This window comes from Pleurodeles waltl, chromosome 3_1, assembly GCF_031143425.1.
Source record: "Pleurodeles waltl isolate 20211129_DDA chromosome 3_1, aPleWal1.hap1.20221129, whole genome shotgun sequence".
NCBI lineage: Eukaryota > Metazoa > Chordata > Amphibia > Caudata > Salamandridae > Pleurodeles > Pleurodeles waltl.
This window is the reverse complement of record NC_090440.1, coordinates 616,731,569-616,756,688: the sequence shown is the minus strand read 5'-3', so window position 1 is coordinate 616,756,688 and position 25,120 is coordinate 616,731,569. Positions and strand designations below refer to the sequence as shown.

The 25,120-nt window shown below is 41.4% G+C and overlaps 1 protein-coding gene across 1 annotated transcript in view; it reads right to left on the bottom strand.

Annotated features, from left to right (window-relative positions):
* Nucleotides 1-12,023: 12,023 nt before the first annotated feature.
* Nucleotides 12,024-25,120, bottom strand: part of DRD4 (dopamine receptor D4) — a 298,719-nt gene continuing 285,622 nt past the window's right edge. Inside the window, exon 4 of the mRNA XM_069223090.1 lies at nucleotides 12,024-13,211. Within this exon, the coding sequence (XP_069079191.1) occupies nucleotides 12,976-13,211 (236 nt within the window). The 3' untranslated portion in view covers nucleotides 12,024-12,975. The remainder of the gene's footprint in view (nucleotides 13,212-25,120) is intronic.

Below are 25,120 nucleotides of genomic sequence, written 5' to 3'. Positions count from 1 at the left end.
GCGTCGATTCAGTGGCCGTTGAGTCAAATTTTCTACCGCACGGCAGGCGCTGCGTCGATTACTCTCTGGAAGTCGGGCTGCGTCGTCCCGGCTCGGCTATGCGTCAAATTTCCCTGGTGCTGCATCAATCTTCTTGTTGCAAAGTCGGGCTGCGTTGTTCCGGTTTGGCGTGCGGTGAATTTTTTACCACAGTGCAGGCTGTGCATTGTTTCTGGCAGGCGGTGCATCGAATTTCACTGCACAAGGAGTCCTTCTTGCATAGATGAAGTCTTTTTGGTCCTGAGACTTCAGGGAACAGAAGGCAAGCTCTATCCAAGCCCTTGGATGGCACTTCTTCACCACAGCCAAAAAGCAGCAAGGCAGCAGGGCAACAGCAAGGCAGCAGTCCTTCACAGAAAGCAGACAGGTGAGTCCTTTGGGGAGCCAGGCAGGTCTTCTTGGTAGGATGCAGGTTCTGGTTCAGGTTTCTTCTTTAGGAAGTGTCTGAGTTGGTAGGGGCAGAGGCCTGGTTTAAATACCCAAATGTGCCTTTGAAGTGGGGGAGACTTCAAAGAGTGGCTTAGAAGTGCACAAGGTCCCCATTCAGTTCAATCCTCTCTACCAGGGTCCCAGTAGGGGGTGTGGCAGTCCTTTGTGTGAGAGCAGGCTACTGTCCTTTGACATGCAAGTGTCAGGCCCTCCACTCTCCCAGCCCAGGAAGACCCATTCAAAATACATATATATGCAAGTGAGGCTGAGTATCCTGTGTTTGGGGTGTGTCTGAGTGAATGCACAAGGGAGCTGTCAACTAAACCCAGCCGGACATGGATTGTAAGGCGCAGAAAGATTTAAGTACAGAGAAATGCTCACTTTTTAAAAGTGGCATTTCTAAAATAGTAATATTAAATCCAACTTCACCAGTCAGAAGGATTTTGTATCACCATTCTGGCCATACTAAATATGACCTTCCTACTCCTTTCAGATCAGCAGCTATCACTCAAACAATGTATGAGGCCAGCTCCAACGTTAGCCTATGAAGGGAGCAGGCCTCACAGCACTGTAAAAACGAATTTAGGAGTTTTGCACTACCAGGACATGTAAACTACACAGGTACGTGTTCTGCCTTTTGCCTACACAGCACCCTGCCCTATGGGTTACATAGGGCATACCTTAGGGGTGGGTGCGAAAAATAGGGGAAGATACGGCGCTCAAGGATAATGTATAATGTATTGTGTGGAAATGGTGCACTCTCACAGGGGAACACCCCGACCCCCAAACCGGTTTACTTAGTAAACACACACAAGAACAAAAACAAGTGTGAGGCACTCATTGCTTGTCACTTATACTTATCAAGAACATATAAAACATATAACTGTCAAAACAATGTAATCCCATAAATAACACTTCTGAAAGTCCATAAAACATCACATATATAGTCCTTTAATGTTATCCAGTCCTTGTGAATTTATTCATGAATGCTCCTGGTTCCAATAGGCAATGAAACTCCCTCAGTGGGATGTATCTCATACAGATAAACAAGTCAATACGTTTCCCAGTATTCCGTTGATACGGTTAATGGATACACAGCCGTTGATATGGTTAATGGACACACAGCAAACACGTGTTTCATCTCCGGGGATTACCCCAAACGACTTCTTCAGGGCTTTAATCCAGTAAGGGACAGCGTAATATCTATCGTCCTCCAAGAGAACACGCAATGCCAAAAAATGTCAGAATCCAAAAGAGTCAAATACTGCTCGTAAAGAAATAAGTGGTCTCAACACACCGCGAGTACGCTACTGTCACGTTGTAATGGGAGTGCCCAAATGAGCTGTGCGCATACCTTAGGGGTGTCTTATATGTAGAAAAAGGGGAGTTTTAGGCTTGGCAAGTACTTTTAAATGCCAAGTCGAATTGGCAGTGAACCTGCACACACAGCCCTGGTAATGGGAGGTCTGAGACAAGGTTAAGGGGCTACTTAAGTGGGTGGCACAATCAGTGCTGCAGGCCCACTAGTAGCATTTAATCTACAGGCCCTAGGCACATATAGTGCACTCTTCTAGGGACTTATAAGTACATTAAATAGTCCAATTTGGTATGATCCAATGTTACCATGTTTAAAGGGAGAGAGCATATGCACTTTAGCACTGGTTAGCAGCGGTAAAGTGTGCAGAGTCTTACAACCAGCAAAAACAGTATCTAGAAAGTGGAGGTAGGCAGGCAAAACGTTAGGGGTGACCACCCTAAGGCTGTCAGGCAATTCAGTTCAGAAGGATTACATCTTTGAGTTCCATTTATTTTTGTTCTGAGAAGCAAGTTTTGTTGTCTGCTCAGTTTGTTTCAGTTCATACTTTGCTTGGAATGTTTTGGCTACGATTTTCTGGGCCATTTGCGATAACTCATCAGCCTAATTCTGAGGCTTTCCAATTGCTGTTATCTCATATTTGGAAGATTTGTGCTATATTTCACTTCTTTCAGTTGAAGCCGTCAATGCCTAATTATTACCAAAAGCATAACCAATGTGTAATGGGACCTAGTACTAGAAAGGAAATGGGCCCTCGTGGCCGCTGTTTGAATTGTGAAATAGAGCAATAATCAGAATTTAGTAGGAACCTCGGGCCTCAGAGCCCTTAGGCCCCTGGACCCTAGTGTCACTGCAACTGCTGCACCAATGAAAGCTCTGTCCCTGGTTATTATCTTTGATTGCATCAGATCTCCACCAATACTGTACAAGAAAACCTGGGAATGATGTTCAAGAGATTTGTGAATCTCAAGATTTTTGAGGAAAACGTCAGTTTCTGATCACGTGGAAGGTTTATTCTCACATGAGGGATCTTAGAAAGATGCATCTTCAGTTAACACTCTTGTGCTGGTGGGTCATTTGTTCCAAAGACATGTTGATGAACCAAGACCTTCTCAAGGGGGCACACCATCATGTCAGTGTCCAAAGTTTTAACTTTTCAATCAAGGTATAGCCTATTAAATAAAAAGGTGATTGGAGTGCTTGTCAGCAGTCACTTTTGAGCCCTGCTAAACACCACAGAAAGGTTTTTGTAAGGTCTGTCAAATGCACAATTACAATTATTGTAGCATGCTACATCACGGACTGCACAACCCAAGATGGCTTTGCATCTGTGTGGGCTTAACCTTATTTGGGGAGCTCTTGATAGTACTGGGCAGTAGCTCTTGTCAAAGACAGTTTGCTAAAATTGCCTAATGGGCTGTCCCATTCAGTCCTTTTTAAAACCTGAGGTGATTCATGCAGAGCATAGGTTGGCCTGCATCTGAGGGTCTACATGGTATGGGTGGTGTTATACATTCTTCCAGGTCATGAAGTCTTCTTGAAGACCATAGGTCTTACGTCATTGGGAACTTGTTGTGGTTCAATTTGTGAAATGAGTTAATTCTAATACATGCAGTCACTCATGCATAAATATGTTGCTTATGGAGAACGCCAGGTCGATATCTGTGGATACAGGGAAAGATATATTTATCATGTTAGAAAGTTTTCTTCATACTCTATTTTGGCACAGAATTCAGGCAGGTGAACAACATATGGTCAGGGGAACAACAAACGGTGTATATCTTGGCAAACTACACTCCGGGCCTGATTTTCATCTTGCCAGTATGTATACTCCATTGTAATGCCAACACAGTATACATACCGGCAGGATAAAGGTCTGCCCACCAAATTTAAAAGCGAGTGGACCTCATGGTTTATTCACAGTGGAGACTACTCCATCTCCCCTTTGATTAAACCCCTCTGACAGCACTATGGAGTAAGGGCTGTAGGAGGCAGATCTGTAATTTCACCCACCTAATTTAGATGGGTGGAATATTAGAGGTCAGTTTTTACTGCCCGTCACCATCAGGAAACACAGGTGGTAAGGAGCTATGAAAACTGCTGAATACTCCCCTCGGATGGGAGTTCTTTTTTTACAATAAATGAGAAAACTGTTTGGTGGAAGGCTCTATCATGTTGACAGAGCCCAGCATCAAAATGTAAACAGCATTGACAGATGGTTCCTGCCAATGCTTTAGAAATGATAGGTAGCTTGAGGGTAATTTCTTAATTAGGTAGGCGCCTCCTCCATCAGTGCAATAGAGTAATTTACTGTGTCCCCCTTACAGAGAAACAGGCCACCCGTCTACATATAAATAAGGCCATTGGTGTTGTGACATGCGACCATGGCCTAAATAAGGGCTGGATACTAGGAAAGCATACATACTACAATTCATTCAATGTCGTTTAGATGATAACATGCTTCTATAACTCCAAGTACATCGGGGTGACTTACTTAAATATAGTAAAAAGGGAGTACTATGCTCCCTTTTTCTGCTCGAGTTAGCAATTTAAAACTCCCCTTCCATTCTGCAGTGACAGACTAGGAGTCTTGTATTATCTTTGTCACACCCAGGGTGGCACAACCAGTGCTGCAGTCCCTGTGGTGATCCTCTAACTTACAGGCCCTGGATACCTGAGGTACCATATACTAGGGATTTACAAATAGGTTAGCTTATACCAATTGGGTGTAAGCCAATAAAACATTCACTTTAAGGACAGGGGACAGGCTTTGAAGTCTGGTTAGCAGGCTTCAAGGCACTCTCAGAGTTGAAAAACCAGCATCAGTTCATAACTTAGAGGGTGACCATTCAAAAAGAGGCATTTCCTTACAGACATGGATCTGCAAACATCGCAGTAACATCAAGTGTAAAAGTAATGCAGGACACATGACCAATCACTATTTATTGATGGGAGAAAGTGAGAATGACATTGAGTGGTCATCACTGAACAAGGGAGGAAATGTGAACCTCTCAACAAAATGTCCAGAATACTTCTGGAGAAAGACAAGCAAGGTTTTATAAATTGGGACCCTATAAAATAAGTTCTAATGATGATATCCCCCGGACATATTTTAAGACAGGGTAGAGAGACCCCCAGGCAGTGAGTGGGGGGTTTGTATGGTAGAAGTAAATGGCTTGTCTCCCCATGGGAATATAGAGAGAACACTGGATGGGCTCACAATTTTGTACTCTTCAAGCTCGGATGAACTATTTCCATCTTAATTCACACTTTATGCAACACATAGTGTGTTGCAGCTTTAAATGTGATCCCAGTATAACTTCCCTTCTTACGTCTCATACAGCAAAATGAAAGGGGGAAACAGCTTTGAATAGCAGAGCGTTCCGCACAGTAAGAACTTACGCTGACATAATTAATATGTAATATAATTCTTTCCTTCTATTTTGTCTTTATTGAACTATGTTTAAGAATAACATTACATGGATACTGATATACTGACAGGTCGTTTGGAAGACATCAAGTGCCATATTTATAAAGGGTTTGCGTTTGCCCTGATTTACCATGCAGCACAAGAAATAACCTTGGATTACTCTGCCCTGGGAAGGTGTCCCATGGATGGACCGTGGGTGTTCTCATGCATCCATCCATGGTTTTTAGCCCAGTCCAAGATTTGCTAACACTAGTAAACCTGGGAATGCGTCAAAATAGTATGCCTTCCCAGGGGAGACATAACAAGGATTTTTATTTCTCCTCGCTTTTTTCCTCTTTCGATATGTGCTGCATTTTGCAGCACACATAGAAAAAGGAAAAAACCTCAGAGGGCTGCTTTTGTGCAAGAATGAGTGCCTTCCAGCACAAAAACAATCCTTACTGTAAATCAGGCACCCTTGTACGTTGGTGCTCGTCAGCTACAAGTGCTCCAGCGCCGAAAGCGAGAAGGAATGCACCATATCTTAACATTTATGGTGCATTCCTGTCCAACTTCAGTTGACGCTGCGCAACAAGTTGTCTTGCTGCATTGCTTTGCTCAAAATATTTGTAAATCTGCCCCCAAGTTCATTATCAACAGGGTAAATCACTTCCCCATTTTGATGTGGTCTGGTTATGTGTAATCATTCACACTACTGAACACATCACCACGTGAGGCCCTAGGGTGATACCCCACACTACGTGCATTTTCGAATGCATCATCTTGGCCCCCAACTCTGGATCACCATGACACAAAGCATTCTTCAAGATGCCTAACTCTGATGTCTACCCCTACATTCATTAATATGTAGGCACAAGCAGACAAGAGAGGTACAACACACAGTCTGGATCCATTGAAGAAGCAAGTACAGCTACGCAAGGTACACCTTTTTAACTAAGTCTAACGTTACTGTTGAAGTCTTTTTATGGGGATTCCCATTTCCTATTTAACTATTATTGTATTTCACCATAAGGACAGTGATTGCTTGTCCCCTACAGGGCCACAGAAAAGTCCTACCAGGAGTGAGGTCTACACATAATTCATACACATGACATATCATACCACGGCATCTAGTGTCATTTATTAGAAAAACACAGTGATCCCTTGCATGAAATATACGCAAAAGCATGATTTGAATGAGATTAAAGTATTTCTTTAGACATTATGGAGCCTCAAAAACACCCTATTTGGCAAAGAACTGTTAAAGGTTTCTGCTAGACATTCTGTCTTGCCTTGTGTGTTTTCCTCCTCACAACACCAAGGGCCTCATTATGAGGCTGTCTGTCTTAAGATGGCGGTCCGACCGTTGCAGAGTGGGCAGTCCGACTGCCCCGTTATGACCCTGGATGAGCCGGTCCCGGCAGAGCTGCCCTGGGGATTACGAGTTCCCATCCGCCAGCCTTTCCATGGCAGTAAACACTGCCATGGAAGGCTGGCGGAATGGGGGTGTCACCAGGCCCCTGGGGGCCCCTGCCAAGCCCATACACTTGGCATGGGCAGTGGAGGGGCCCCCATGCACAGCCCCATCGCGCAGTTCACTGCCCGAATTATGGGCAGTGAAACGCGCGATGGGTGCTGCTGCACCCGACACACCACAACATTGCTGCCGGCTCAATTACGAGCCAATGTTGTGGTGAGTGTTCCGCTGGGCCAGCGGGCGAAAACACTGTTTTCGCCCGCTGGCCCAGCGGAAGCCTCCTAATAAGGCGGTGTTTTGCCTGCCACAGTAATGAGGGCAAGTGTAGTTTGCCGTGACATACATATTGTGTTATTCACCTGTGTCAAGTTACAGTATGAATAAAAATTTCTTCCATGATAACTATATCCTCATCTGCAGTCACAGATATGGACCTGGCAGTCTCCATTGGGAGCGTATGTATGCTTGTATGTCAGAATTAACTCATTTCACCAATTGAATCACAACAGAGTTCCACTTACGTAAGAACTATTAGCGATCTATTGTCCTAAAGGAGTCTGTATGACCTGGAAAGGCAGTTAAACCATCTGCAGCATGTAGGCCCTCAGACGCAGAAGTACTAATCCTGTCCATGTGTCACTTTGGTTTTCAATTTTGTCAAGGATTAAAAAGGACTGGAAGGGAGAACCCATTAGCCAATGTTAACACATTTTCTTTGAAGATTCCTACTGCCCAATATTATGAAAGAGCTCCCTCCAGGGGGTTGAGCTCTCCCAGATGCTGTCTTCTTGGATCTCTTTATAGTCTTCAGCAGGGCTCAAAAGTGATCAGTGATACATATTATGATTGCTTTTTCTAAGTAGGCTATGTCTTGATTAAAAATAGTATCCACTTAAAGCAGAAGTGGAAGTAGCAGACTTCAGTGTCTCCTGCCACCCCTTCAGTGAACGAGTGTCGAGAGTTAAACAAAGAATTAGAACTTACTCAAGTCCATGTAGCTTTCTGAGAAGTAGTAGTCTTGGATACACTCCTGTCCAGTGCATCTTTGTTTGCTGCACAAATTTCACAGTGGGCCTTCTGTTGGCCTAGTAGTGGATACTGTGGAATGCCGCCTGTAGCAGCGAACCTCCAGATTACAGAATGATGCATGGAATGTCAGTCTTAGGCTTCTCCCTCAAAAGATACCAAGCTCCATGAGTTCCCTGTGGAAGGTGTGGCTTTAGCATATAAGATGTCAATTCTAAGATGGTGACCTGGCTAATGAGAACCACATGAACTTCCCAATTCCAGGTCTGGTACATATAAGGCAGCTCTTGGAAAGGCTGAATATGTTGCAACGCATTGCATTCCCTGATTGTTCATTGCACTCATTGTCTCCTTGTTATACATTTTTGTCCCCGATTTTCCCCTGCATGCTTGGATTATTCCTTTCTTATCTGTTGCTTAATGTTACCTTTACTAGTTTTGTTGCTATTTTTCTGCTAAGCAGTTTTGAGTCAACTTTCTCGTGAATTGTCCGACTCTGGGCCCCGCTTGGTCCTATTCTCCCTCCTGTTGCCAGTGAGAGTTTGATGCCTTGGTCCTTGTGATCAATGCAACCTCCATAAATCAAAATCTACACAGATTACCAACATGTACTGTGTTCTTAAAAAAAGGAGGTACCTGTCACTTTTTTAATACATTATTACGTGGCCACTGGGAAAAGTTGCCCTATCCTCAACAATTTTGAAGGGCACTCATCAGATCGAGATCACGTCTAGTCCTTGGCACCAATTTAAGTGAGGGGGTTGACTAAAATAATCAGGAGGGACTTTGATGTAAAAGAATCTGCATGCACAATTTATTCCTAATTTCTTTTTATTTTTTAGAGGATATTTCTACTTGGATGAATCCATGAAATCTGACAGAATGCAATGTCATTGTTTACTGTTTAGAATGCACTGGAATACTCTGGCTGCAGCAATTTGCACAATTTTTGCGGTCCCACTAATAGGGGAACGCCCCCCTTGCATACATTGTGCATGGCGCAGGCATGATGTGGCGAAAGGGGTTACAAAGTGGCACAATGCATGTATTGCTCCACTTTGTAAATATGACGTTGCAAATTTGGCCTTGTAGGGCCACATTAGCATCAACAAAATGACTCTAATGTGGTGCATGGAGGCACTAGGCCCTCTTAAATCTAGGCCTGTATGTATAGGGGGGGATTGAGAACCAGGAGTGGCTCCTCCTTTAAAGCAGAGGAGTGTTGCCCCACTTTAATTCCACCTCCCACCCCAGAAATGCCCCAGAGACTAAAATAAAATGATAATGAAGGTGATTCATTAACATTTTTTTTTCAGTCAACCCATCCTGAACCGTGTCAGGACGGGCTGGGGCCTGGTGAGTAGCAGCAGTGGAGTCCTTTTGGTTGGCTATCTTGCGATGGCCAGCCTGACATCCTCACTATAAACCTCTCAACCCAGCTGTGTTAGCTGACTTTTGAGAGCCTGCGCAGGCCTTCGGTGTCCTCTGGAATGCCAAGAGAGACCACTCCCTCCAATCCTGGTACTGCTCTCATGCTGGTTAACAGCACGAGAGCAGTGCCAATTTTGGTTAAGTGAGTTAGCTGGGGCCTGGACATGATGTCAGGAGAAGAAGAGGATTGGAGCGAAGAGGACATGTTGATGGAAAGCATGGTGAGTAACCTTTTATTTATTTCATTTATGTGTTTAATTTAATGTATGTGTTTTTTTGTATTCAACCATTTGTCTGCCACTACTGTTGAGAGCTAGTCTTACGCTTTAAATTATAACCAGAATACAGTTATGAAAATCTGCATAACTATGTTAAAGAGCCGGTTGGACTTCATACAAAAAACTTTGCTTGACCAGAGACCTGAAATGGTGATAAAAAAAGATGTTTTAAAAACACACTAACTGAAATAAATACAAGAGCAGTGCTTGGACAAATGACATGCTAAGTATAGTATTGGTTTCAGAAGGACCATGTCGAGCCAGTGCAAACAGGACACAGCTAAAACCTGGATAAAAATGAAAAGAAAAACAATATAAAGTCATGCTAGAAAAAGGCACAGAAATAATTCAGGGAAGGTTCAAGCAATTTTACTCAAATTTAAAAGAACAGCCCTCACTGGCATTGGGCAAATTTGTAAATACCAGAAATGTTACCATCCCTACATAACCAAATGCCAAACCTAAGTTGTTTGGTAAAGAAATTCAGACATGATGGAATAAAAGAAATGGCATACGTGTTAGAGCTGATGGACTCTATAAGGAATATTTTGTCTTGTTTAAGTATCTGCTAACATGACCAAAATGAAGGTGAACCACAAATTCCTAGAAATCTGACATTTCATGTGCATTTCCTACTAGAGGTAGAAATATGTAAATATGAAGGTCTTGTAGACATATAACATTGCCCAAAAACTGAATTCAACTTTTTCTTTACTAGCCAGTCACAGTGAATTTGTCATCTTGTTGACCTGTCAGGAACAGCATGGCATTGTGCATGAACATAATATACACACTTAAGCTTTGGAGACAGCGCTACCATGAATATTGCCACTAGGCATAATCTCCTTTTGATATTTATTGATGAGTATGGTGAAATTTCTTTTTAATTGCATACAAAAGTGATATTACGGAAGGGGAGGGGTCCTCAAGATGCAATGCAGAGTATTAAGGCTTTGTATAACTCACCAGATGCCTCTATAGCCATCAGCAATTACCCAGAATCCAGGCTAGCACAAGACTGACCTGCCGTTGTGGCAAGTTCTGTTTGTCATGGACACTTCAGTTGAGGTTTTAAGATGTCATACAATACTTAATTAAACATGTTTCACACTATTAGCTTATAAGTACAAATGAGCTTCTTGGAAGATATCGCTAAAGAAAATCCCAGGTGATGGGATAATATTTGGGGAAACCGTCTTATTATGATTTATAAATAGAGGATGGAACTGGCCAGTTTTAAAGAAGGAAGGTAAGGTCCATAGGTGCTGATTATGTGGAAGAGACAAGATGGGGTGATTGGCTTCGTGTTAGAGGATGAGCGATATCATTGCAGTAAGATGTTGCTGGAGGGATTAGATAACATTCACTAGATCTGTATAGGTAGGAAGCTTGAAGGAATTATAGGGAGGAATATTGAAGGACAATGTGAAATGTGTTGTGGTGAGGACTGGAGTGCTCGATGTAAATGTACATGGTATCTATATTGTTGGTGCCAAAGTGGTTGATATTGTTGACATTTTGACAGCGTGTTAAGTGAAGGGATGGTTGCTGGGTTAATGCTTCAAATTAGGTTTAAAATTGAAGGTCATTCTCAAACATCAGTCTCATATGGATGAGCTAGTTGTAGGTAGTGTTAGTGGTTTTGAGGGCCATGGAGGTATTTGTGGGGATTGGATGATCACCAGATTTCCACTGACTTTCTGATTTTTTATTTGGAGGCCTTAAAGTTTTAAGTGGACCAAGAACAATTGCGCTCAGGTTTGACTTAGTATGTTAGTGGATAGCACTTATCAAAATGTTTGAAAGTGGATTTAAGAGTTGTGAGAAAGATGTCAGTGGCATCAAGGTTAGGAAATTGGAGGAGTAAAAGGGCTATTGGAGGGAATCCATCTGGACGTTTTTGAACAATCTGATGGTGATAGTTGAGGGTCTGGCTTGACCAATATGAGGAGGTCTATGTGGTGTGATATGGAAAGATAGTGTGAAGTGGTCTCTCCAGGCACAAGGGTGTGTTATTGGGTAGTTGAGATATAAGAAATATGACTGAGAGTAAAGGAGAGATGCAGGAGTGGGTCATTCTCTTTTGGGGTTGGATGTATCAGGAAGCTTAAAGCTGCCAATGTTGTTGTTATGGTATTTAAGATGTAGTGATGGAAACCATCAGCTATTTTTGTTTTTTTAACCAGGAGATGATGGTAGATGAAGTACAATATGGCAGAGTGTTTGAGCAGAATTGCGGAGCATTAAGAAGCATTCAAATGAGGATGTTGTCGGAGAAAAGTAAATAGTGAGAGGAAGAGAGATTTTGAGACTAAAAGTGAGATCAGCAATAATATTATGTAGGCAGGATGTTTGAATGATGATCCATTCCTCAGCAATGAGCTTGTGTATGAGTGTGGATGATTTGGTTGAGGTGTACAATTAATAGATCTGTCTTGGTCAGATAAGGTGACGAAAGGTATATATATTTGATCCCTTCTGTATATATTTATTTGGGCTAGTGGCAGCATACTTGTTATTTGTTTTATTAAGGAAAATGTATGCAAACAATTCTAGTAGCTCAGGAAGCAACTCATTTGCTTTTTTATTTAATGTTGCCCATCTTTTTCTTCTCTTTTTCTGGGATTCTACACGCCTGCTGATAAAATAGGACTAACTGCACTCTCTGACTAACTACACTCTCTACCTCCATTACTTTGAAAGTGGACTTTACAATCAGTTCCTATAACAGCCAAAAGGACTGCTTTGGTGACTCTGAAAACCACTTTTCTTACACCAGCTGATACCATTCGATGCTACATTTTGTACCCATGACTTAATTTCATGTGGATTCTCAGTAAATGGCATACCATATATTATTAGAGCTCTCACAGATCTACATACACAACTCTTGAGTCTTAATGCTGTTCAATTTTGACTGCACAATTTGTCGTGGAATCCTGATTTAATTCAATCATCTTTTATAAATTTTGAGCATGCATGTTTTTATCATTTCCCTGCTGCTCAATGAGCCTTAAACCTGCTGGATAAGCACTGATATCATGACACCCATATAAAGAAGCCAAAACGATAACTAAACAAAGTAGATAAAACATTTACATTTGTCGCTCTACTTTAAAGATGACTTTCTCCTTTGAAAGCTTTCCTTGCCCCTTCCCAACAGCGAGCTGCAAGAGAGGGCCGAGGTGTTGTAGGCTTCAGGAATCATTATTGTCGTGACTGGTATGGTCATTTCCACTCCTTCATCATTAACAGTGAAATATGTTTGCACTTGTCTGTCCCTCCCTCAGCAGGCTTACACTGACCGTTGGGTTGTGCCGAATTAGTGCATGAGGATGAGAATACAAAGTATGGTAATGAGAGGAAAAAACATTCCACAATGTGAACCACTGTGCCACCTTCCAAAAATTAGTTCCTCTTTTAGAGCCATTATTGGAAGTGTTTAGAAATTACCTTCTCCCTATATCAAAAAACAAACTGAGTAGAAAAAAAATGTTCCAGGCACCTTTGTAGGAAATACATTGTTTTAATGAGCCATACAAAATGTGGCAGGGCCGGCCATGCATTCTTCCTATAGTCTTGGTGTCCGCGGGCACCATTCACGCCAGCAGAACAAGTGCAAGACTTTGCGGAAATAGTTCCTGAACTCCGCATTGAAGATGGTGTAGATGATGGGGTTCAGAGCGCTGTTCACGTAGCCCAGCCACGTGACGATGCTGATAACTGCACCTGGGATGGCGCACGACTGGCAAAGGGCCCTAGTGATGTGCACCACGAAGAATGGCGTCCAGCAGAAGAGGAAGGCGCCTGCCATGGAAAAAGAAGAGAGGAGAGTGTGAGACACCTTCAAGAGATGGCACGCAGACACAATAGCTAGTTAATTCTCATTACCACTTAAGAGTCCTATGTTAAAATGCCAGTTATCAACTTTGACACACAGCTTTGACTTTAAACGTTTATACTTTTTAATTCTTGCGTTTGTGTAACTGTTAACTTCAGAATATTTTAGAGAGGTTACCATTCAGTTCTCTAAACTTGCCTCCATGTTGTTAATTATCTTAGTATGCTGTTGCAAGAACACAGTTTCCGCGTGGTGCTCACAGTGACTATCGTGCTGAATCAGTGCTCCTGGTTTCATTGACCTCCATAGGTGAGGGGCTGAATGGTTCCATCATGGCTAAAGCCTCTTTATGGAGGCCGCGCGTACTGATTACTTAATTGTCTCTGTATTTACCATAGCCTTCTGAATACAGCGTAAATTAAGGTGGTTTCGGAAGTCTATCTAACTCTCAAGGGATTAGGGGCCAGATGTACGAAAAAAGCAATTTGCGACTTGCAAATTGCGAGTCCCTGCGACTCGCAATTTGCAACTCGCAAATTGCTATGCAGTACGGTGTCTCAGACACCGACTGCAACTCGCAATGGGGTCGCAATGACCCACCTCATGAATATTCATGAGGTGGGTCGCAAATTGCGGCCCCATTGCGAGTATAGGCACTTGCTAACATGGAGGCCTGCTGACGTCAGCAGGCCTCCATGTTAGCGACCTGCTTGTCAATAAAGCAGGTTTTTTTTTTTTAAAGTGTAGCCCGTTTTCCCTAAGGGAAAACGAGCTGCACTTTAAAAAAATCCGAAACCTTTAGTTTCGGTTTTTCAGGGCAGGGAGTGGTCCCTTGGACCACTCCCTGCCCTGAAAAATTAATATCTGGTCCAGTCACAAAGGGGAAGGGGTCCCATGGGGACCCCTTCCCGTTTGCGACTGGGTTACCATCCACTTCAAGTGGATGGTAACTGCGAGTCCATTTGCGGCCGCTTTCGCGGCCGCAAATGGAATTGCATACCAGTGCGAGTCGCTAATAGGAAGGGAACACCCCTTCCTATTAGCGAGTCTGAAATGCATTTTGCGAGTCGGATCCGACTCGCAAAATGCATTTCTGCATAGCAAACCCACGTTTGCGAGTCGCAAACGGCGATTTTCGCCGTTTGCGACTCGCAAACGGGTTGCTACATCTGGCCCCAAGTGACTAAAAAAGACAATTAAATGTCCAGTTTTCTGTTTTTTCATTCGAAAATACACACATATTCCACTTAAGAGTGCAATTGCTTTTGAGCTTTCTCAAAGCGTTTTTAAGCTTTGTCAATTAGTATTTTGTTTGTTTTCAACAGTTAGGTTGAGTGTTCCTTTGATTGAAGAAAGTCTCATGATGTCCATGTGTAGTAGACTATCTGTTTCAATCCAGAGTAGCCGGTGGCATGATCCTATTTCCTCTCATGTGCTTTTTGAACTGTACTAGGAATCTCAGCCTCGCTGAAGCCTGTTACTTGTGTATATCCTGCAAGGGCTGGAAGTAGGCTTCTACTCTTATTAGGATTTTAAATTGGAGGGGTGTAAAATTTACCATGGGGTAGGCCAGGAACTACATTTTTAGCATACACTGTTTGTTTCAAAAACCAAAAACAGACACTCTCTCTCAGTTTCTCTCTCCTCTCCCCCCCACCCCCTCCCTCACTCACTCTGGCAGAGGAATCAAGATATACCTCACCGATGAGGCCTAAATAGGCTGAAACTAGTCTGGAAATGTTCATATTCCTATTTAGTGGGGACTTAGCCTGGCAGTTCGGGCTGTAGTGTTCTGGTCTGTGTCTAGAGCGCCAAAGTGAGCAAAATAACAACGGACTGGAATGTGCCCTGAGTCATTACTAGTAGCTCAGATTAACCTAGGCATTCCAACCATCATCTCCTTGTTTTCCTCAGTGTGATGCCCTATGTGTGATGAGTACGACCAGATGTGGGTCCTGTCCTGACTGTGTCATAGCACTCAAGCAATACCTCGCTGGTGAGGCCTAAATAGTCTGAACTGGTCTGCTGCTGCCTGGTTTCCCATTTGCAGGGCACCTGGCCTGACATTTGAGGTAGACTGTTTCTTTTGAAGCAAGATCAAAGCTGATTTGCAGATAGCTGATCCCTAGCAAGAGTGGCACAATGGAAACAAAGACAATGGACTGGAATGCTGCCAGAGTAATCACCAGTGGCTGGGATTTCACTCATCATCATTTTTCATCAGTGCACAGTGACATTACACAGCCCTATCATGTCCCTGACCTTAATGGGAGTGAACCCATTTTTTTGTCTTTGATTGTCTTCATGTTAACACAGCAGTGCTTAATTTGAGCCTGTGTTTTCTGGTGCTCAGCTTTAACCGTCAACACTGGTACTTGCGACCATCTACTACATGGTGGTGCTGTTTGTCTAATTTAGAGACAAGCACAACAAAAGTTGTTTATTAATTCAATATACATAAAAAATGACTAATAGCTGCCACTCAAGTCAGTCATACAGCTTTGAGGACCTGTAATATTCTGAATTATCACTCTTGTAGGAGAGTAATGGATAGTACTTGTGTTTGTACTGTCATCGGCAGTGCTGGCAGGGGCAATAAGTGGTGCAAGCTGCAGAGACACTCTGACTAGGGTTCTGCCACTTATTTTTCTACAAATTAAACACTGTAACCCAAGGAGCAGTCTAATATGAAAATATTTGCAGATATGATGTTTTTGTGTTCCATGTTACATTTTAGCATTTGAGACCACCATATATGTTTTATTGAATCTCAGTGGATTTAGCAAACACTAGTGAGATCTGTTTTGGGCCTGCACATTGCTTATTCAGGTCGCATCACATTTACCCAAACTTTGAGCTTTTAACAGCTATCAAAATTAATACTAGGTTAGATTAAGTATAATAATTGCATACATTAATGTTTTATCTAAAGAGCTACTGATGTTCGTCTTATATAAGGAACAAGTTGTTTTTGTGTGTATTGTGTGGTCAAAAGACCTTCCATCCATTAGAGACATATATAGCTCTTTAAATCCTGAAATCAGCAATGATAGTGTTGATGGATAGCACTTCCCACTACAGGGAATTAAAAGCCTTAAAGGCACCTCCTCTAGGACCCTTTCAGAGAAAATGGGAATGCTTAAAAACACCCCTTAAGTACAAATCTAAATTGGAAACAAACTTACTCAACATGGCTGGTTTCGAGAAATCTTTGTTTGTAGTATTTCTATAGTGTGAATCTATCCAAAAGGTAGTGGAGCACTGTACAGGGTCAATGACAAGCACTAAGTCAACAAGTGATGCCTGTGTTGATAAATATTTACAATCTAATTATGTGTATATTCTAGATATGTTTTGTTCTTTAAGAAATATGTATAGTTACTGTTTCATAAAAATAAATTATACACATACTCTTTAAGCCTATTTAACAAATGTATATTTACTCATGGTTAAATATATATATATGCGTGTGTGTGCATGTGTGTATATATATATATATATATATATATATGTGTGTGTGTTTGTATATATATATGTGTTTTTTATTCTATGCTTAACATGTTCACAAGTCATTGCATAGCTCCTAGATAGGTTGTTATTTTAGATACTTATGAATCCCTGCTTTCTTTTTATATCACAATGAGCAACGGTTATCTTAACTATTTAACAGCAAGCATTTCGCTATTGAAAAATTGAGGAAAGATAAATGAATGATAGAAAAGTGCACTTATTAATTAACATCTAATATTAAGTCTGTGTTTATTCAATACAACTTTACTTTTCATATTATCATACCCATTATTATATTCCTTGCACATATATTACCTTACTATGTATTTACACATCTATTTATTTATTGCTCTAGTCCTACTGTAGTAGAGAAAAAATAAATAAAAATAAAGACAATTAAATCTATAAATACAACTCAAAAATAAATAATTAAATTAAAATGAAAAATACAAAATAATATACATTTTACTCTCTCGTAATCTTTACTCTGTCTCCCCATCACCCTATGTCTCTATCAATCTAAACTCCATCCCCACTCTGACTCATTCCAAACCCATTCTACTACTTTGATCTCTGACATAACCCTGCCTAAGCTCTTCCCTCATCTACTGCATTTAGATCACCCCAAACCTCAGTTCACTACGGTGATCTCCCAAACAACCCCACTAATTTCTCCCACATTTATCTCACTTTTGACTCATTCAAAACCCCACCTCTACTACCATGATCTCACTAAATTATTTCCACATACTCTCTCCTTTACTCATCCCAAGCCTCATCCTATTGCTACAAACTTACAAACTCCCAATTAACACTTCTGGATTCCCCCACCCCTCTATTCCTTCATTACTCTAGTCAATCCAGCTAACAAACTCATGTATCCTCTGCTCAACTCATTCTAATACTAATACTGTAGTCATATTTTCCTGTACAAATCCACCACTAATTCCTCTTGGGTTCCGGAGTAGCGTGTTACTTGACGAAAATCGCTTTGACACCTCGTCAGGGCTAGTAAGCACTTTATGAATACAATTACAATTAAAAAAGAGATAGGAGAGGTAAATGGTGTGTTTACTGTTAATGCATTGAGTTGTGGTGTCCTTTAGAAGGTTTTCTCTTCAACTTCTTCCTAAATGGGGGCATCGTTGGGGTGGTCCCGTGGAAATGAGGATGTTGTTCTAGATTCTGGAGGCATTGATGAAAAAGCCTTACTGCCTTGTTTTTTGTTTTTTTACACTTCTTAATCAGTAGTATGTTAATGCCCTGGCTGTGGGTGTGCCAAGAACCACCAAAGGAGGTGAGCTTGTCTGGAAGATAAACAGGGATTGCTGCTCATGGTGACTTTTTAAATGAAACAGCTGTTTTTGAAGATGTTGCAAGCCTTCTACGGGCGTTATAAGAATTCCATGAGGATGGGGGTGATGTCATCATATTTCTCCAGGCCATGAATGAGATGTGCTGTGGCATGTAGGATGCCCCTAAGGAGTGCTAGTGTGGAGTCTAGTAGGCCATGGAGCACAGAGTTACCAACATGCATAGGCAAGAGTAGGATACCTGAACAGCACTTCTGAAGCCGCTTTCTGGAAGAAACAGTCTCATTTTTTTTTAGAACAGACAGCTATTAGCAAGCATCTTTGGTGTTCGTGTGGTAGAAGGGTGAAAGAGAATGCTCTTAAGAGCGAACCTTGTTACATGAATACGTTTAATGCTGCATGTTTTACCAGTTAACAAAGTGTTCTTAGTGTCATTATATTCTGACACACATAATATATTTCTTCTCTCCCAATTCATCATTCTTTTTTTGTTTTGTTGTGTTGTGTGTTTTATTGTTTGCTTAAAACTGGGATCCTACAAACAATTTTATTGGCATCTCACTTATGTTTTCACATTAGTAGGTAAACCTCTGGTGTACTTGCTATTGGAATTTTTGTATGGCAAAGGGCTCCGTGCAATACACAAACCTGAATGTATAAATATAAAGGTAGTAAAAAAGGTGAGTATGACTACATTTAAAGACTACTGCGGTGAACATAGATGTAAGACACAAGATAAAAGTACATTAAGGGAATGTGTCCTCGCCTTAATCAGCCTTGTGTTAAGGGATTGCTGGACCCCTCTTTCAAATTAAGGAGTGTGCTGACTACTTAAACCCTTCCCCCTTCAGAGCTTGTGCTAATTTTTAGCCCCATTCCTAAGAGTACAATGCATTGAGCCAATATATTTTCTATGCTAATAGTTCTTTTTATCATACACACTCTCATTGTGCCCTGTGCTGTTCCTCCAAACAGTGAACAAGTGCTGGGTACATGTGCCTTGACAGTAATCGGCATTTGTTTACATGGGTAACATTGAAGAAACTGCTCTGGCATGTAAGGCTTCTGTTGCAACTAGGTTTTAACAACACGTCTGGCTAGTGATTCATGCTTGTAAGCGAGGTAATGCACAGAAAGTTGTGCCTTTATTGGAAGAACCCATGGCTTGTTGAGGATGAAAGAATGCAGTGATGCAAGGGGAAGTGATCCCATGCAGTGTGGTGACCCTCTACCAGCAATAATAATGAGGCTAGTACACCAAGCATTGGACAGGTCTGGCAGTCCATCTTTGAGGGCCTAGTTCAGCATGGCAACCTGTGTTTCACCTAATTCAAGAGATGCATTCTTCACTGGTAGATCTGCTATATGGAGATGTACTATGTAGGTACCCTACTACCCAAGGAAGTACAGGAGGTCTCTTCTATATGTAGGTAAACAAAAAGCCTTCATGTTCATATATGTGATGAGGGTCTTGATTCGCAGTCGATCCGTGGTCTTGTTTAAGAGCTGTCCTCCCTCAAGCTTCCCTAGTACAGGTTGGTGATCTTGCGGATAAGGGGAGATTCTTTATTCTTTAGAATATGCAGTTTTGCCATTGCATCAGCTTAAAACAGAAATCGTGCCATGTGCGGAGATGGCATCGGCCTCACTAATGTTCTGACACCAACGCACTCCCCTGGCTATTCCTGTGTCCTGAAAATGCGATTTGCAAGTTACTGGGAACTGCGTTTGCTAACGTAATGAGATTAGAGGCTAATCGCCTCAAGACATGTCAGCATTTATCTGACACACGGAGTTCCCTGGGAGGCCCAAATACCTGCACACAAGCTCTCATTTGCACTGCCCGCCTCCCACCTCTGCTCGTTGCCTGCGGCCAGCATGTCTATGCCGCACAGCGACACACTGGTAGAACAGTCCACGTCATTACAGGCACGTTCAGGATAGGAAGGCACCTCATCCAGTAAGAGTGATAACTAGTTATCTGATATAGTGCTTCATTCTATGCTCTACCACTTCCGTACATGGTCAATAACACGGTGCACCGTGACACAATTAATGGTATTCAATTAACTGACATCAGGAGGACGGAAGGCTGAGTTGGTCTGCCTGGGATTCAAACTTTTAAACAACAGATCACAACAGATATCAGCTACAAGCATTTTCTCACTGGACCATGTTGCCAGCTATACCACCATCAAAACGTATTTGATAACTTCATGGTGCAAGTAACCACTAACTGTGCAAGGTTTAATTAACCTTCCTGCGTGTGTGATTTCATTCAAACGTGTCTTGCATCACTGATTTGCTAAATGTAATGATGACGGTTCAGGCTCTGCCCAAGCCTATTGGCCTTTCAAAGATATTACCTTGCAGGGAGATTTCCTTCTTGTCACAGCAGGAGACAAGGAATACAATAGCGAGTTTGGGTAGCTTGGGTAGCTCGGTAGTTTGGGAAATACAAACGCCACCTTTAACCTGCGAGTTAACCTATTTATGTCCCTCTCCGTTTCAACACATCTTTAAGAGAGGAATCTTGGTTCTCAACTAAGGGCTGCTTGTATCCTAAGTGACAAATGTGATGCTGGAACAGTAAATCTATACTTGCCTATGTATACTTGCCTTCACAGTCTTTCGGGGAGTCAATGAAATAGCTATATTTTCGCACATGGTGTTGTGACACACAGTCCTATTTTTACCGTATATTCTGTGAGCAGCTGGGCCTGGGAGGCTGCAACCAGTAAGGATGCAAAGTACCGTCATGATGCTAGGAACCTCCATGCAGAAAAGTATTGGAGGATGAGCCACTACACTTCACTGCATCAGGGCTGGTCACAGGTTGACTAATTCAGCCCTTAAGAGGGTGTGTCTGATCACAGGGATAAGGAGTATGCATATCCTTTGCTTTGGGCCTCAAAGAGATTCAAATGGGTTGTTGTCAGTAAAGATTCCCTCTTATGAAAATGCTATTGTAATTGTATGTATATATGGAATATGCTACCCCAGCGTGGGACCCACACAAGAGGTGCTGACGTCTTTCCAAGATGGTACGTGAAGAAGGGCCAGTCAAGTCCAGTTTCCAGCTTTCACTAGAAAAAAGATGGCCAAAACTCTGGTGCTGAGGTGAGATGCATGTCACATACATTTTTGTCCCGGGGAGGTGGCTTCCCCACCTGGGAGTTTTGATCTCTGCTGTCGAACTTTGGGGTGGATACATATGAGTCCTCTTTGGGGAAACGTTTGTGGTTGACCAGGAAACTGATAGCAGAAAGTGATTTTTTAGGCAGCCTCACATATATAATCTTGAAGACAATGTATCTGGTATCTGTAAATGCAGAGACGTTTTATGCAATAGATTTCTCATGATCGGAAAAGTGATTGTAAATTGCTAAATGTGTTGACGTTTTTGTGTTGCTAGGACTGTATACTCTATTTTGTCATTTCCCCCTTTCCACTCATTACTGGATTCAGCTCTAGTGACATAGGCATAGAAGCAGAAAAAAAGGGAGGTAGAGTTGGGCACATGTTTAAATGTAGGTTCCAAGGAATATTGTTCTCTGCTTCACAACTTTCACATTGTGTAGCGTTTCATAGTTCAGTCTAAGCAACGTGGAACACGGTTGGGCTGGGACAAAAAAATAGCCCAGGACATCAAATCAAAGCAGCAGTCATTAGCTGCCATATGGCTAAAATAGTTGCCCACATCTGCAAATCAGGCCAGTTTTGAGCTTGAAAACAATACTCTGTATGGGGACTTTGCAACGTATGGAAGACTGCATGCATTTGTGCTTGCTGTAGGCAATATTCGTGGTAATGACAGGGAAATCAACTGCAAAAACCGACCCACCTGGCCATAAAATAGGCCCATAAACTGCTAAAAAAACGTTTCACACATTGATCTGTCATACCAGCTCACGGGCACTGCCTGACTGTGCTAGCGCAGGTGTTTTAATAAAAATTATTAATGCATGTTTATGTATTTTGAATATAAAATAATGTAGGAAAATAATGCACAGATTTGAAAATGTGATTACAAAGAATGGCCACCAATGTTAACAAAATGTACTAACCAATGATTTAATATTATGAAATGCTGAATATATGTAGACTAATGCAGTAATATGCCATATTAAGGGTTATTCACTAAGTTTTAGATTGATTAAATTGTAGGCCTTAACTTAGCGAGTGTCTTGGCCTACTTGCCAGGCCTCATGTAAAAGCTGTATTTCTTAGCGTTTAATAAAATAGCTGTCGGAAGAAAGATAAATTGTGAATTTCTATTGTATTGTTTAAATGTACTCATAACGGAAGCTTGGGTATGCCTGATTACACGAAACCTCTCCCACTCTTTTGTCATGAGCGTGATGCATGTTCTTTGTCTTGACACAGGGCCATGGAGGTGTAAACCGCCCAGTAGCATATTTTTCAGCTACTTTGGACCCAGTCGCAGCAGCCTTCTTGTGAGAACCGACTGCTAGGAGATGATGTTTTTGCTAATGCAGCATTTCATAGGTAATGTGTGTGAGACTAACTTTCCCAGGACAAGAACAATGAAGATACTGACTAGAGTAGAAGCTACAACAATATTGTTACCCGAGAAGCCGGATGATGAGGACATCGCAAGACAAACCAATCAACGACATCTGAAAGGAGTAATATTCAAATTCATAGATTTGAGATTTTAGTTTTATTGGACAGAATATGTACATACAATTAACTGACCAATAGGGATTTGGTGGGTAGTTTAAGTAACTTCGACTTAACAACACTGCACGGAGAGAAGACGGACATTCTGAGAGAAGATAGCATAACTGCCCATTTTCATGACAAGAGGTTACTATTTTCTTATGCGTCTTGAGAAGAGGCATGCTTAACTTTAATGCTTAGAGACTTTGCCCTTTTTAAATTCTGATGCTGAATCCTGATGCCTTGCTGATCAACTGATGTCCTGAAGACGAAGACTGACTTTGCTTTGCTGATCCACTCTGAGGATAAGTATATCCAAACTGTGATTATTATGCATATTTGCTTTTTCTTTCTAGGTACCAGCTGCGCTGTTTGATAGAGCTATACTTAGATGTTTTGTGTTACTAAATCGTTTTGCATGAAGCCCAACATGCTAATGCTAATCTGATGCTAGTTACGGATCCTCACTAATGAAATTATAATAACAGGGACTAATGTTAGATGAATTCCTCTGCTAAACTTCATGTATGTTATCACCTTGACACAGTTGACTTTGCTATTGATTTGCACCATAACCTTAATATTGAGATTAATTTACATGACCTTAGCATTGTTAATATAGGGAAATATCATTCTAAGCTTTTACTAAAGGTGGGTTTATTCATGACTGAAAGGTCATGGTGTGTGACAATTACGGACTCTATTGATTATTGATTTACTTGATTAATGTGTATTGATTATTGTGGATTGATTATTGATTATGACTGGATCTATGGTAGGAACATCTTAATTGTGAGTCAAAAGGTCCATCGACCTGTACGCGTCCCCTTGTAAGATTACTTATTAAGGTCCGATGCACTAACAACTGCCTTATCAGCCTGTCCGACCCTGAAGAGGAACTTATGGAAGATAACTTCACTATAAATAAAGCTCCCAGTTATACATTTCTAATGATTTTTACAGGTAAATACTAGCAGAAAAAAATATGTTTTCTGTCTGAATTTATTTTTTAAAGCGGAAAAAATAAAACGTGTGCTTCTTGTGAGTGACTTTATGCTGTTCTTCATGAGTTCCAGGTTTCATAAGCAGATAGCATGGGGAGCTAAAAACAGGATGAGATTTCCTTACATGCAGGCAAATGTTAACATTTATTTGTATATAAAGGTAATATTTACTTGGGTGTGTAATGTATTGTTGTATTTGGTGGCCTCATTTGCTAATGCATGACATGCATCAAACTATGAGTGCATGTTTATCCATTAAATAAATGTGGAACTATACCATTTTACTACTGTATTTATTCTCAAAATGCAAAATAATTACGGATAAACATCAATAAGATGGCTAAAAAATGAATATGGATAAACACAGAAGGAAATGTTTTAAAAAAACATAAAATCGGGAGCTCTAAATATAAAGCCCAAGGAATTAAAGCTACTATTTTAGAACATATTTTAGCTATTTGCTATCTACTATTTACTTGTACAACTGCATCATTTAGAAAGTGATCATGATATCCATGTTCTATAAAGAAAAGTTATACTTATTGCATACAAAAATAACTCAGTCAGTGTATAGGTACATCATGGTGTGATGAATCAGAAGAACAGGGCTTAAAGCTGTGTATTACTCAAAGACTCTCTGTGCAAATGAGTTTCAAATTACCTTATAAAGCTATGTGCAAGTTTTTATTCAAACAATAAAAGCATAAAACTTGGACCCACACTTTCAGTTGTCCCTCGTTCTCTTTCTGGAGGCCTTGATTATGTTCATTGTGATATGATCAACAAGAACATAGGGATTTTTCAACGCCCACATTTTCTAAATTACTAGAGCACATGGTCCCTTTGGAGAGGCCATGCTAGAAAGAATAACATATCCCAGGATTTAGGCCCATATTGGCAGGAAGAGGAGTTGAATTAATTAGAAACCAGGGGAGTGCCTGCGACCATGTTGAACTCCCAGAGGGGGAATGAAGAAAGGACGATCTATTAAAGACCTCCTGCATGCTTGTGGGCTGCAGAAATAGGTATCTACAGTGGCTGTACACGCCAATCAGACTGACCAGCTTGATTCCCAACTTAGCACTGCCGCAGACATGGAGTCCTCGGCCATGAGGGGAAACATACAGCCAATGCAGGTAGAATTCAAGAAAGAATTGGAGCAAATGAGGCAGTACTTTGTATAATTGATAACTGGCCTTGATCACCCCATCCAAAACCTTGACACGGTTGACTGGGGACCAAAAACATGCAGATGTCCGGTTGGATAAACACAGCCACTTGGAGGCGACAACAAAGTGGGAGGGCTAAGCATTGGAAAGCACAGAGAAATCTGGAGAATGTTGATCACCAGTGAGAGATAAGTTC